A 15,848-nucleotide genomic window follows, 5' to 3' on the forward strand; every position below is an offset into this window, starting at 1 on the left:
GAAATACATCAAGGTATAAACAATATGAAGTGAGTCAAAATACTAGATGGTCACGTATTTTACACATGCCAGATTTCTTGGGCTGAAAGCCCTCTTTGTCTAAGAGGGGTATATTAGACTAAGAGTCCTACATCTCCACTGAGTCTCATCCGTGGGGAAGACACTTTGCCCGGAAAAATCTTTACACAATTCAAGTTGATTGAGGCTGAAACAGGACTCCCAGACATTTGAGTTTTTGAGGTTCCCTTGAATTGGTGATGTATTCTCTTCTATCTGCTATAAGTGTCATGTTGTTAATTGTTCTTATTTCTATTTGTTTTGTTGTGTAAATCTAAATTGTCTGTACCTTGTCTTGTTTGATTAAAACTTTTTACTTTTACTTTTTAACTGAGCTTGAGAGCGTCATTTATAGGAGCGAATCCGAACTTTTTTTTAAAATCATAATACACTAGTTTAGCATGGTGACTAATAGTTCTCTAGTTCAGTACATGTCTTTAATACCTAATACAGTTCTACAAGATTCACACCTATGATAATAGAGTATATAACAGCCAGCAAGGACTGGACAAGATTCATTCCAGCTTCAGTCAGGCTCCTGGTGACTCTCCTGGGAGACTAAGAGGCTCGGAGATAGAGCCAGAAAGGACAAGTGGACTGGAGGCGGGAGCTCACAGATTCATTTTCATTGTCCACCTTAGTGGTGGCTGGAGGCTGAAGCACAAGTCCTCCAACTCAGACAGATTCAATTCCATCTTCATCAGCCTCGTGGTGGCTGGCCTGTCCTCCTGCTCCCCCAACTTGAGACCAAGGCCCATCTGAAAGGCTGTCCAGAAAGCTAGCAGGTCCCCACACAAGGAGACAATAAAGAATTTGGATTTTGGACTTTAACACCTGGCTGACTTTGTGGTGATTATTGAACTGAAAGCTGCTCCAAGACTTCCAAGAAAACCACTGAGAACATTACAGCTTGCATTTTGTTCCTTCCTCAGTTTTTTTTCCTTCTTGATCTGATTTTTCTTGTGCAGCAAGATAACTGTATAAATACGTATACATATATTGGATTTAACATATATTTTAACATATTTAACACGTATTGGACTACCTGCCATCTAGGGAAGGAGGGAGGGGTAAGGAGAGGAAAATTTAGAACAGAAGGTTTTGCAAGGATCAATGTTGAAAAATTACCCATGCATATGTTTTGTAAATAAAAAGTTTTAATAAAAAAAAATCACCAAAAAAATTTTTAAAAGTTTTCCACAAACAAAACCAACAGAAACAAGATTAAAAGGGAAGTACAAAGTTGGGAAATTTTTTGTCCAACTTAATGCGAATAAAACTAGTAAACCAAATGAATTGAATTAATTTATGAAAACATAAATTATCCAGAACAACAATGGAATCTTTAAATAATCCTATCCTAGAAAAAAAATCAAAAAATGAACTTCCTAAGGAAAAAAAAACCCTAGGACTAAATGGATTTACAATTTAATTCTGACAAACATCTAAAAAACAGTTCTAACATACAACTTCATAAACATCAAAATAATTTGATACTAAGTAAGAAATAGAGAAGTTCACTTGAACAGATTAGACACACAACTTACAAGCAAATGAGCATAGTAATCCAGGGTTTGATAAACACAAAGATCCCTGTTATTGGGGCAAGAACTCAGTATTTGAAAGAATTGTTGGAAAACTAGAAAACAGTCAAGATATTGAACAATATCTCACACCAAATACCAAGACAAGCTCCAAATGGGTATGTGATTTAGATACAAAAAGTGATATCATGTAAATTAAAGCTTAGAAGAAATCACCTGTCAGATTTATGAATAGGGCAAGAGTACATTATGGCCAAACAAATTAGAGGGAGGCTTACAGAAGCTAAAATGGACAATTTTGATTACACAAAAAGTTTTTGCACAAACAAAACCAATGCAGCTAAGATTAGAAGAGATGTAAGACTGAGACAAAATCTTAGCAGTAAGTTGTTTTTTGTTTTGTTTTTTCACTGACACAGGTTTCATTTCTAAAATATAGAGGGAACTAAGTCAAATCTATATGAATAAGTCATTGCTCAAATGATAAATTGTCAAAGGGTATGAATAGAAAGTTCTCAGAAGAAGAAATCCAGGTTATCATAGACTATAGAAAAACTGCTCTAAAGAATTAATAATTAAAAAATAAATTAAAACAATTTTGAGGTAGCTAACTATCATTTCACATCCATCAGATTGGCTAAGTTGATGACTTAATAAATTGTGGTATATGAATGTGATAATATGTAATTGTGCTGTTGTGCTTTCTTTCTTTCTTTTTTTTTTTCTTTTTTTTGGAGAAAGGGAAAAGGGCCATGGATAATGCATTAAAATTTTGTGTTACTATACATAATTGTAATAAGTTTTGTTTTTCTTGATTTCTCAGTGGGGTGGGGGAGGAAATGGGGAAAGAGGGAAGAAAGATGAAAACAAAATGAAATTGAAATTAAAAAATTAAAAGGAGAAAAAAAAGAAGTATTAGTTTTATTTCAATTTTGAAAAGGAGAAAATTTCTCTCAGCAATTAATCTTTGTAAACATGTCATATACAGTTATGTAAAAATCTGACATTCACAATCTATAAGCAACTGACAAACTTAAGAAAAATATCCCTTCATCAAATGATAAATGGTCAAAGCTAATCAACCAATAGTTCATAAAGCCATAATTCATAATTCCAGGGCTGCTCAGTTAATGTTTAGTTAATAAGCAATAGCAAAACTATTTTTTTTTAAAAAAGAAAACATATAGTCAAAAATGAATATGAGTCTATGCATAAAAAATCCTAGTCAAGAAATATTTGGAGATGAAAGTCTATACTCAGGTAGGAGTTATTCAAGGGCAAATGGGAAAAGGAATAGATTTACCTTTATTTCTCCATAACGGAAGGGATTTTGTACATCTCTGGCCTGAATAGTGCTGTTGCCCTTAACTTGGCCTGCGGTCACTACTCCCTTTATGGTAACCATCGCTACTGTTTCATTGGAAGAGGTCCAGGTAAAGTTGCCACTACCACCTTGTACCTATATGAAAGCATATTCAAAAAGTTTATTATCCAATAAAAACTATTAATTAAAAAAATTTATTATCTCAGAAATAAACCTATTTGATGATTAAGGGCAAAACTGGATTGGTGAAATAAAATTAAGAAAATAATTCCTATGTATTTTGATGGAAGTAGAAATCTTCGACAAAGAGAAGATCTAATTCAGTTCCAATTGATCAATGATGGATAGAATCAGCTACACCCAGAAAAGGAACACTGGGAAATGAGTGTGAACTATTTGCATTTTTGTTTTTCTGCCCATGTTATTTTTACTTTCTGAATCCAATTCTTCCTGCGCAACAAAAAAATTCGGTTCTGCACACATATATTGTATCTAGGATATACTACAACATATTTAACATGTATAAGACTGCCTGCCATCTAGGGGAGGGGGTGGAGGGAGGGAAGGGAAAAGTCAGAACAGATGTGAGTGCAAGGGATAATGTAAAAAATTACTCATACATATGTACTGTCAATAAAAAGTTATAATAAAAAAGAAAATAATTCCTATAGACTTTCAGGAGCTGAGAGATGATATTAAAGAAATAGCTAGATGGTGAGAATAATATTTTAGGGGGAAATAATAGCAATATTTACTCTTTCAACTCAAAACAGGCAAAAAATATATAAAAGAAATAGTTTGACATCTTTGGGCGCAAATGAGGCAATGAGATAGGAGATAACTCATCATCTGTTATAGCTACCAAGGGCAAAATTAAGTAAGCATCAATTTTAGGATACTGAAGAAATAAAAAAAAATTATCTATCTACTAAGCAATTTCGATAATTCCTATTAATAAACGGATTAATTTATCTTTTTGTAATTTCTTATCCAATAGTATACAGTACCTGTACTTTGTAACGATAGACCATTTCCATGGGATGGTGAGGAAATGCTAAAAAGGTGGGTGTCAGCTTAATGGGAAAGTAAATCTTCACTTCTTGCTGATGGCTAATTTGATCCTCTAAGTAATGGAGAACATCATTCTACAAGGGGGATGTGGAAAATTACATGAAATCTAATCACTATGACAACAAACTATGTACATTAAAGGAAACATAAGAAGCAATAGATGCGGGTGGGGTCAAAAGCTCAAAATGCATACATCAAATTTGCAATTCATGATGCGAAAATAATGAAGTAATCAGGAAAATTCAGTTGACAAGGGAAATTATTTATCATGGTTCATGCATGGGTATTGTTAACAATCCGCCCATGAAGTAACTAACTAGGTAGGTGCTAAGGTCAATTGTTTCTGTGCTGTTGGATGGGTGGGAAAAAGTGGTATCAACATGAAAATTCACAAATTTTAAAACTACAGAATTTTTTTAAAATCATAAATTTTAAACTTTTTGTATTCTTTTGTTTCAGTATCCTGGGGCAAAGTCCAGGTTGTCCTGAGTCCTACATAACAAATTGCATGACCCTATTTTTACTGGGTTATAAATCTCCCTTAAGAGCATGGATCAAGAATATTTTGTTTGATTTTTTTGTACTTCTCTGTACACATTAGGCACTTCAAAATATTGCTGACTTACATTTAAAAAATAATTTCAGGAAAGTAATTTGGCTAAGGAAAAAACAGAAAAATATTTCTTTTTAATTTAAAAAAGATCAGCTACTACAGTTCTAGACTCAGGTAAGGTTAAATCGGTACCTAGTGAAATTTCCTTTTTGACCTAGAGGAAATGAAAATTAATGCCTACTAAAAACTAAAGCCCAAAGAAAAAGATACTGCTACATTAGTAAGATTCAGACAGCTGTGCAACATGCAGTAGCAAGTGTGATATTTTCATTATTTTTGTATTCTAAATCATTTGGCAACTAAATCAGCATCCCAAATCTTTATTCTGTATTTGTAGATCTTTAGAATTAAACACCCAACTATATTGACCTCAATTAGCCATCTGTGGCACGAAGTCTCTTGTTTAGTTAAAAAAAATTTTTTTTGAATAGTAGATATATGAATAGGAGCCTACAAAGGCAGTGGTTTGAGTTTCTTTTTCTGTGACAAATATGTGACTATGGGCAAGTCACTTAACCTCTGAGTTTTCTGGGTGGCTCTCTATAGATTATAGCTGGTTGATAATAGGTAGAGTCATGGACTTGTGGTCAAGGAGATCTGAAATCAAATCCTGCCTCAGATACTTGCTGGCTATGTGACTCTGGGAAACTCATTTACTCTTTCAAAGCCTCCATTTCCTCATTGTAAAAAGAGGATAACAATAACATCTATGTTGCACAGTTTTGTGAGGCTCAAATGAGATAATGTGTAAAATGCTCTGTAAACTTTAATGTACTACACAAATGTGAACAATTGTTATGAATAGCAGATTGCATTGATGAAGAGCTTCCTTATGGAAGTTCCCTATGAACCAATGGAAGTATATATCTTTATTTAAAAAAACAAAACAAAACAGAAATAATCTTAACTGAACTTTTAGATAATTAAAGATTAAAGTTTCCCCAAGATAATTAATCAGATAATTATGCATTTTATTTTTCTTATTATTAGGTTTTAATGAATACAAACAAGGTGATTATAACAAGCAGTTAAGCACTTTAACTGGAATTAGTCTGGTTCTTTCGTAAGATAACAAGGAAACTACAGTAAGAATAACCTTAAAAGAAACCAGGTTGGGATAGAGACAATAAGGTCAATGTTGGGATTGAAAAAACAATTGCATCTGGAATCAGAGGACTGGTCAAATTACAATTCTATTAGATCAAGCCTGGATTACAAAGATAGTCTATATCTATATAAAATGAATGGATTGGAATTACCTTTAAGGTCAACTTCCAACAATAAATCCATGATCCTATGACTCTCTCCTATTTTGTAACCTCTAGAATTCAATAAGATCTTGTTTGAGGGGCAGCTAAGTGGTGCAGTAGATAGAGCACAGGCCCTGAAGTCAGGAGGACCTGAGTTCAAATCTGATCTCAGAAACTTGAGAATGCTTAGCTGTGTGACCCTGGGCAAGTCACTTAACCCCATTTGCCTCAAAAAAAAAAAAAAAAAAAAAAGAAGACTACCTAGTTTGACCATTCCCAAGGTATTGTGCTTCAATAGTTCAGCGATAAAAATGGCAATGTTATATACCTTATACTTTGTATATATTATGTAATATTATAATCATTTTTATATAGCACTTTAAAGTTGATAAAGAACTTTAGGACAGATGATGCATATCTACCACAGGCTAATATGCCTCTGACTGGAAAGATGGACATTGGAGAGCTCCTCCCAGATGTTCCATTTCTGCAAGTATTCCAGAGCAGCCATCTCATCATCTCCCAATCAGCTGCAGGATATCATCATACTCCCACACCAGAAAGCCTCTCTTCTAAGTTTACTTTTTATGTGTTTCAATATTGTCTTCTTCAGTTAGACTGTGAGGTCCTTGAAGGTAGGTACATAATATTATTGATTTACTGACTGCCAAAATCAAATTGAATGTTCAGTCTATTGTAATTAAAAGAGTATTATACTCAGAAGGGAACTGAGTTTAAATTCCATTTTGAAATTTAATAGTTTTGTGACCATGGACAAGTCCTTCTACTTCTTTTAGCTTGGATTTCCTCATCTATAAAATGGGGACAGTCTATACTTGAAATTTCCACCTCACGAAGCTAAGATGAGATGATATAAAATGCTTTGCACTATAAAATGTCAGCTGTTATTACTACACAAGCAATCTTTTGATTCCTACCTGATAAATGATTGAAGTCAGTGTAGCTTTTATTACTGTGACACCATCTTTAAGAATTCTGACTACATGATAAGAGCCATTGATGGTAGATACCTCTTCTTCAAAGAACTCCTTTGGAAACTGGTGCATCATCCTGAGGTTCTGAAAATCAGCCAATAGCAAACATAGATCTGCAAAGAGGCTCCCTTCCCAGAACCCTCTTAATCCCAAAGTGTCTGGGGGAAAAAAAATTTTTGTGCATTCATGGAGACAAAGAAACCACTTCAAGATTCTTTAGATGCTAATATTTTTTAAAATCTCTGGTATCTCAAGTAGCTGTGAACAACTTACAGATATATCTGAAACACTAAGTTGTTCGAAAGAGGGATAAAAAACAAAGTGATGACACCCCCAGTGTAATCTGTTCCATTTTGCAAACTGTTAGTCCAGGTTCTACTAACAAATAGATATGTGACTCTGGGAAGGTAACAATAAACAGGCTGGATGCTGTGATCTCTCAGATCTCTCTTCAGTTCCGAAGTTCTATGCCATCTATAGCTAACTGGGTGTAGAGCTTCCAAATGGCTGTGTATATTGCCACTCCTAGGCTAGCCATACCACTGTACCCACCACAGCCCTCTTCAGAGGTACAAGTCAGAAGTTAGACGAAGGAAATAAGACTTCCCAAGTTTCATTAGTGGGGATGCCTATTCTGAAAGTGACAACTATATAATTTGACTTCTCAGTCATTATACTTCAAGAATTTGGGTATTTTCAAAATTGAAAACTACCAACTTGCATCACAAAAGGTTGAGCTATTGAAAGAAGGAATAAATTTAGGAAGAATAGGAAGATGCACTATCCATCAAGAGACCTTTTTCCATCTATCTCACTCAGGTAATGCAGAACAAGGCTGCCTCAGTATCTGGCACTTCACACAGACACACTCACATCAGACACGTAGACTCTGGTGCTACTTTTATCATACACTTCAACTGTAATGATGTAGGTCTGCTCCACTTCCAGACTCCACCGGTCTCCAGGCTGGACAGTGAAGCCTGTATAAAAAAACAAGCAGCAGCATGTTAAGAGTGGGTGTTTTCCGGTCAGGTGATGCCAAACAAAATGATGAGGCCCCACCAACAGCTGGCTTAGTTTTCTACAGTGGAGACTGACTCCAAAGTAGACCCAGCTTTCCCTTTCAAACTGTGTGGTTTTGGTCAATGTTGCTGAATTTTCAGCTCCAAAGTACGAGTCACCCTGGTGCTTGTGCAAAAAAAACAAAACCATGAACTCTACTTGTAGCTCCCACTGGTGATGGATCTGGCCAAGTTTCAGCTCCTGGAGCTGGACCTATTGTTCCACTGGACTCACAGGACACGTGGGGCTTCTTTTTTTCCTGCCATGAACACAGCCTTCTCTCCTTTCCTGAATGAGGTATCTGACCCAAACCCAAGAGAGAAGGAAGCTTCGTATTACATGGATCTTTTCTTCTAAGTTTCTCACAACCTGTTTCAAGATTTCTTCTTCCAACTGATAATAATCAGTGGAAATAAACAAGGTGAGAAAATGTCAAAGTAAAACTGGGTCTGAAATGAGTTTTACATCTCAGTTAACAAAATGGCTGTCATTTCCTCTGTGGATATTTTCTAATGCCTCTACTTAACTGATAAGAAAACTGAAGAAACTGAAGGGGAATGCTTTTCAGCTTTCTCAACAACTAATACCTAAAAATCCAGGCTCTACAATGTATATGGTACAGTTTGGGAGTCCAGACACACACCGCATATGGACATCTTAGTTTTTGCTTAAGGAAAAAAGATTACATATTGCTGTAGAGAGGCATCAAGGTATAGAAAGCTATAAACTGCTTCTCTTAGTATTCTTTTGATGGTAAAGACAAGAATAGAATATAAACTGCTTGAAGATAGACCTGAGTTATCTGTAGTCCCAGTGTTGAAAAGAAAGTCTTACAATTTAAATGTTTATAAAACAAAGCAAATATGGTTAGGTTGAGGAGTAGTGTGAAGATTCTTTTTTTTTTTTTTTTTTTTCTTTTTTCCCCTTGCTCAGGCAATTGGGGTTAAGTGACTTGCCCAGGGTCACACAGCTAGGAAGTGTTAAGTGTCTGAGGCCAGATTTGAATTCAGGTTCTCCTGACTTTAGGGCTGCCCTTTAGAGTGAAACTACTTTTGCTCAAAAGTATTCAGTATGATGTAGGGGGTGGGACAATGGACTTGGAAGTCAGGAGAGCTGGGGATCAGTCTAAGTTCTACCATTTACTAGACATATGATGATCTCTGAGATTCTTTCCCACTTTGATATTCTATGATGTTAGACAAATCACTTAACCACTTTGAGCCATGGTTCACTCATCTGTAAGACGAGGTCAGTATAAATGATTTAAAAGGTCCCCTTCAACACTAAGGATCTATTTATAATTCTATAATCAGAGGGCTATTTCAAAGCTTGAAAATGAGGTAAAAAAAAACTTGATAGTTTATTTTCTATTATTCAAAGTAAAATTTTCATGCAAAATTTCCTTCTACCATCAGATACACAGTTGCCTAATATTTATTTGCCTGGAGTTAGAAAGACCTAGGTTCAAATCCAAATCTTGATGCTTACTAGTTTTGTGACTTTGGGCAGGACATTGTCTCAGTTTCCTCAAATATAAAATAAAGATAGCAAAAGAACCTAACTTCCAGAACTGTTGTGAGGTAATATTTGTAAAGTAGTTAGCATAATGTCTGGTATATAGTAGGTGCTATATATAACTACTAACTAGAATAATTATTGTTATTATTGATAATATTACTATTTTTCATATGCTTATGAAAAATGATTTATGATTATATATACTATTTCTGCCTTTCATTATTACAAATAATATAAAAGCAAACCATCATTAATTTAAACCACACTAATTTTTAGTATGTGATAATTCAGGAATTGTTTATCTTTATCAGTAAAGACAAAGGGATTTGCTCACACATATTTATAATGATCCTAAAAAAGTGAGATTCAAGGAGAAGTTAAAAGCCATTTGAAGGAACTGACTGTTTTCAAACAATGTTCTGAAGCAGCAGAAGCTGTGACATACAAACATTAAGCATTTTAACTGGTTGTAAAGTACTTTCCTTGAGTAATGTGTCCCAAAGGGCTATCAAACGGTGTATACCTTTGGATCCAGCAGTATCTCTACTGGGTCTGGTATCCCAAAGAGATCACAAAAAATGGAAAAGGACCCCCATGTGCAAAAATATTTGTGGCAGCCCTTTATTTATGGTGGCAAGGAACTGAGTGGATGCCTATCAGTTGGGGAATGGCTGTATAAGTTATGGTATATCAATGTTATAGAATATTATTGTTCTATAAGAAATGACCAGCAGGATGACTTTAGAAAAGCCTGGAAATATATGAATTGATAGTGAGTCATGGGAGCAGAACCAAGAGAAATTGTGTACAGCGATAAGATTATGTGATGATTAACTCTGATGGACCTGATTCTTTTCAACAATGAGGTGATTCAAGGCAATTCCAATAGACTTGTGATGAAAAGAACCATCTACATCTAGAGAGATAACTATGGAGATTGAATGTGGATCAAAGCATAGTATTTCCACCTTTTGTTGTTACTTTTTGCTTGTTTTTTCTTTCTTGTGTGTTTTTTCTTTTTGTTAAGATTTTTCTTGTGCAGTATGATTATGGAAATATGTTTAGAAGAACTGCACATGTTTAATTTATATCAGATTGCTTGCTGTCTTGGGAACAGGGCAGGAAAAGGAAGGGAGAAAATTTTGGAACAAAAGATTTTGCAAAGATGAATGTTGAAAACTATCTTTGCATGAATTTGGAAAAGTAAAAAGTAAAGTGCTTTCCTCCAAATAAGTCCATGAAGTAGGGCAATCTCAGCCCAAGGTAACATCACCAAAAAATGGCAGCATCAAAACCAAGACTAGATCTTCTATCTCCAATTTAAGTGTTCTTTTCACTATCTTCAAAAAACATATGCTGATTACAAATCCTTCTTCTATAGACCTATTCGAGGTCACCATTTATTTTCCTAGTTCTGGTTCACATGTGATTAAAGATAATGAAATTTCTTTAAGAAAAAACTTTAAAATTTTTTTTTTACTAATTTAAATAGCCTCTCCTAATTAGCACAAGCCAATATGTTCTACTATATTATTTACTATCTATACATTATGGATCTTAGCTAGTTTTATGGGCACAACTGTATTTATAGGCATAACTGATAAATGCCCTATGGAGAGGGCATTCATAACCATATATATGTATATATATAAAACCAAGAATAAGTTTTATGCCAAATAAGCCTTTTAATATCTTTTTTCTCAATTTACATCACCCTGGAATCTTCTCCCATTCTCCATCCCTATCCTACATGATAAGAAGGCCCTTGTCTTTGCCAAGGAACTTAAACATGATCCCATTCTATCACATCTCCACTAGCACATGCTTCCTCTAGCATTCCTACTCTCTCTCTAAACTTCCATCTCTCCCTATTCACTGGTTGTTTCCCTTGTTGCTTACAAACCTATGCTCGCCTCCTGAATCTTCAAAAGACCTTCGATTGATCCTTCCATCCTTACTAACTCTTGTCCCATGTCTCTTCTGCCTTTGATGGCTAAACTCCTTGATGAGGGGCTCAACTTCCTTTCTTCTGTCTTCTTAACTCTCTAAGTCTGGCTTCCAATCTCATCAATCAGCCAGAACTGCCCTCTCCAAAGTCACCAGGGATCTTTTAGTTGCCAAACCCAATGGCTTTTTCTCAATTCTCTTTTTTAGCCCTCTCTGAAGGTCTCTCTCTTCCTCTTGATACTCTAGGTTTTCATACACCAGCCTCTCCTGGGAGTCCCCCCTATCTGACCACTCCTCAGGACCATCAGGGTCACACTTGTTAACCATGGGGGACTATACAGGGCTCTAGCCTAGATACTCTTCTCCCTCTCTTCTATTTGGTAATCTCATCAGCTTCCAAGCATTCAATTATCATCTCTATGCTGATGATTCTCACATCTACTTAACCTTCCCTGACCTTCATTCTCACATATCCAATTGCCTGTCAGACCTGACAAAATGAAAACATTCTAAATTCAGCATGTCTAAAACTGAAACCGTTATCTTTTGCTCTATATTTTCCTCCCATCTCCTACATTCCCTATTATTGTTGAAGTCCCCTGGGCTTGCAACAACCCAGGTCTTATCTTCAACTCTTCACCATCTTCAGCCAATCTGTTGTCAATAAATATCAATTTCACCTTCATGACATCTGTCAAATATGCCCCCTCCTCTTTGATGAAACTGCCACCCTGGTGCAGACCCTCATCTTCTAATGCCTTAGACTCCGGCAACAGCTCACTAGTGGATCTGCCTGCTTCATCTGTCCCTATTCTAGACCATCTTCAACTCAACTGCAAAAGTGATTTTCCTAAAGTGCAGTTCTGTTCTTATAACCCTTTTCTCAGGAAACTTCTATGGCTCTCTATAATCTCTACAAACAAACAAAATCCCATTTGGCATTCAAAGACTTTCATAACTTTCCCCAACCTTTTACCTTTCCAGTCTTCTTGCACCTCACACCCCATCACTTACTCTGTAATCCAGTGATAATGATCTCCTTGCTGTACTCCAAATAAAAGGCTCTATCTTTCACCTCTGGGCATTTTCACAGGCTCTCTCCCAAGCTTGAAATAATCTCCCTCTTCATCTCTGCCTCCTGGATTTCTTCAAGTGTCAACTAAAATTTAATCTTTCACAGGAAACTTTTCCCACTGTCTCTAAATTCTAGTGCCAATTCAACAGAAATAATCTGTTGATTATTGCTAGCTTATCCTGTATATAATATGTATGGTAGTTGTTTGCATCCTGAGTCCTCTGTTGGATTGTGAATTTCTTTAGGGCAGAAACTTTCTTGTACCATTCCTTCTGTACTCCCAGGACTTAATACTGTGCCTAACATATACCAGTATGTTTAATAAATGTTTATGATTGACTATTGGCTAACTGACAAAAACTATAAACCAGAAAGGTAATTTGGTCAAGTCAAGAAGATGGATTTTTCCCATTCATATTTGAAGTACAGGAAGTCATACTTAATCAAACTGCATCCTATTATATAATAAGGCCCACACCGTTGCCTTAGTATGAGGTGGGATGCAATTTGATTAAGTATGACTTCTGTTCACCCAAACGAAGGCAGTTTCTCATGTCATAAAATGTCTTAGTGTATCCAAGAATCACTTGGATTGGTACCAATGGTAAGTGTAGATCAAACCTTTTATGTAGGTCTGGTTTTTTCATCAAAAATAGATGGAATTCATTTATTTCGTTAAATGTCCATCTTCTTCCCTGGAAAACGATGCTCATTCTTGCTGGGTAAGTTATTCTTGGCTGCATACCAAGTTCCTTAGCCTTTCGGAATATCATGTTCCAGGCCCTGCGTTCTTTTAATGTGGACGCTGCTAGATCCTGTGTTATCCTTATTGTGGATCCTCCATATCTGAATTGTTTTTTTCTAGCAGCTTCCAATATCTTTTCCTTTGTCTGATGGTTCTTGAACTTGGCCACTATATTTCTTGGCGTTTTGATTTTAGGGTCCCTTTCAGTAGGTGATCGATGAATTTTCTCAATGTCTATTTTACCCTCTGTTTCCAGAATGTCTGGGCAGTTCTCTTTGATAATTTCCTCGAAAATGGTGTCCAAGCTCTTTTTTTCCTCCCATTTTTCAGGGAGTCCGATTATTCTCAAATTGTCTCTCCTGGATCTGTTTTCCAGGTCTGTTGTCTTTCTGGTAAGGTACTTGACAGTCTTTTCAATTGTTTCATTTCTCTGGTTTTGCTTGACTCCCTCTTGGTTTCTCCTTGAGTCATTCATTTCTACTTGTTCCAGTCTAATTTTCAATGATGTATTTTCTTCACTCACTTTTTTTATATCTCTTTGTAATTGTCCAATTGAGTTTTTATCTTCTATGGAATTTTTTTCCATTTTATCCATTTTATTTTTTAGAGAGCTGATTTCTTTTTCCAGCTCTCTAATCCTGTTTTCCTTGGAGTTGTTTACCTTTTCCAGCTCACTAATCCTGTTTTCCTTGGAGTTGTTTACCTTTTCCAGCTCACTAATCTTGTTTCTCAATGATTTGATTTCTTTATCGATTCTGTCTTTGAATGCATGGGATGACCTCTCCAGGCTCTCTTGCCAAGCCACCAATGGTAAGTGTAAAAAGATAAGGGTGGTATGCTTGGGAGGAAAAACTTTTAACCCATGACAATGAAAAGAGAAAGACTAAACCCTTGGACCCAAGGAATAACATAACAGGATTAATTGTGGGAATTCATCTCAGAAGAAAAAAATAGACCCCTGCATGGCTTAGATTAACAAAAAGTACAAATATTCCAATTCCTTACAAATATCCCCTAGCCCACTGCTTTCCTCTCAATCCCCATTCTCTTAATTCCCCAACCAACTAAAGCCTTTGTTTCAAAGCCATCACTGTTCTGAACTAGTAGAATCCACCTTCCCCCTACTTGGAAGATGAAAGAAGAGAATTCCTGCTCCTGCTACAAGAGCAGGAGATATATATATATTACTGTTGTACCATATTAAATATTACTGTTGTACCATATTAAAACTAATAATGCATTTTTCCATATAACATTAACAGGATTGCTAGGCTTACAGCATTATTAGTGAAGTATTATGTTTCAAATATAATACAGGTTAAATAGACTTTTATAGGCTAATCAGAGAACAAATGAACTTTTAGAATATAACCTGTCAGTAAGTTGGGAACTGTTTGTATTTCAAATGTCAAATATTTCTAAATGCAAAATTGAAAGATGCAATCCAGATCATTTAAATTTTGTTTCAGTTTTAATATTAATTTTGTGCATTTTTACTGAACAGATTTTTACTCATGCTTCTCTCAATTCAGCTCTTAGAAAGCAGCTGTTAGTGAACCTTAAGAAAATTATTCTGGGGGCAGCTAGGTGGCACAGTGAATAGAGCACCAGCCCTGAATTCAGGAGGACCAGAGTTCAAATCTGGTCTCAGGCACTTAACACTTCCTAGCTGTGTGACCCTGGGCATGTCACTTAACCCCAGCCTCAGGGGGGAAAAAAAAAAAAAGTAAATTATTCTGAAAAGTCATCTCTTAATTATTCATGCTAATTTGGGAGAAACAAGATCAAATAAAACTGATTATTTCAAAATGTCATTCTTCCCCATTTATTTAACTTCAAAATAGTGCTATGGCTATTAATATTAAGTTTGAATAATAAAGTCTCTTCCTTTCCCTACTTTCCTAGCTTGCATTACCTTTCAGAAAGGTGTTATTAAAGGCTAAATTATAGAGTAGAAAGACAAAGAGGAAGCAGTAGCAAGGACTCCCAAGTATTCCATTGACTGGATAATCCATCTCTAAAGAGTTCACATTATACAGACAAATTTCACAAGAACTAGGAAGTGAAAGAGAACTCAAATGTTTTCAAGTCTATTCCATACAGGGTCCTCACTACCACCACTCTTATAAATGGCCATTTAATATTCCTCTAAAAATGCTCAATGATGGGAAAACTTATCACTTCATGAAGTTGCCCCTTGCATTACTGGAAAATTCTATCTATTATAATATTTTGACTCAGAACAAATTGAAATTGATCTCTGAAATAGGTAAGTCTATGGAACTAAGCCAACTAAATCTAACTCCCCTCATTAAATGACAACCAACCTTCTTAATATATGAAGATAAATACATCTCCTATTCTCCAAAATAAACACCCCCCATTTCTTTCACACTTCCCTCTTTGGCACAGAATTAAGTCTCTTCACTAATCCAGCTGCCCTTCTTTGGATGTATCCCAGATAGTTAATAAATAAAATTCAGGGGCAGCTAGGTGACGCAATGGATAGAGCACCAGTCCTGAATTCAGGAGGACCCGAGTTCAAATCTGGTCTCAGACACTTAACACTTCTTAGCGGTGTGACCCTAGGCAAGTCACTTAACCCCAGCCTCAGAAAAAGAAGAAAAAAGAAAAATAAATAAGTAAA

The 15,848-nt window shown here is 35.6% G+C and overlaps 1 protein-coding gene across 6 annotated transcripts in view; it reads right to left on the reverse strand.

Annotated features, from left to right (window-relative positions):
• The window catches only part of NUP210L (nucleoporin 210 like), a 147,543-nt gene that overhangs the window by 113,108 nt on the left and 18,587 nt on the right, over positions 1-15,848 (reverse strand). For all 6 annotated transcript variants that reach the window (XR_012481658.1, XR_012481659.1, XM_074265197.1 and 3 more), the window contains exons 8-12: positions 8,504-8,572; positions 7,728-7,834; positions 6,798-6,938; positions 3,933-4,070; positions 2,905-3,060 (exon numbers count right to left, since the gene is read on the reverse strand). Coding sequence is in view for 4 of the 6 variants with exons in the window: in XM_074265197.1 (XP_074121298.1) it covers positions 2,905-3,060; positions 3,933-4,070; positions 6,798-6,938; positions 7,728-7,834; positions 8,504-8,572 (611 nt within the window). In the remaining 2 variants the exon portion in view is untranslated. The remainder of the gene's footprint in view (positions 1-2,904; positions 3,061-3,932; positions 4,071-6,797; positions 6,939-7,727; positions 7,835-8,503; positions 8,573-15,848) is intronic.

This window comes from Sminthopsis crassicaudata, chromosome 4 (genome assembly GCF_048593235.1).
Source record: "Sminthopsis crassicaudata isolate SCR6 chromosome 4, ASM4859323v1, whole genome shotgun sequence".
NCBI classification, from domain to species: Eukaryota; Metazoa; Chordata; class Mammalia; order Dasyuromorphia; family Dasyuridae; genus Sminthopsis; species Sminthopsis crassicaudata.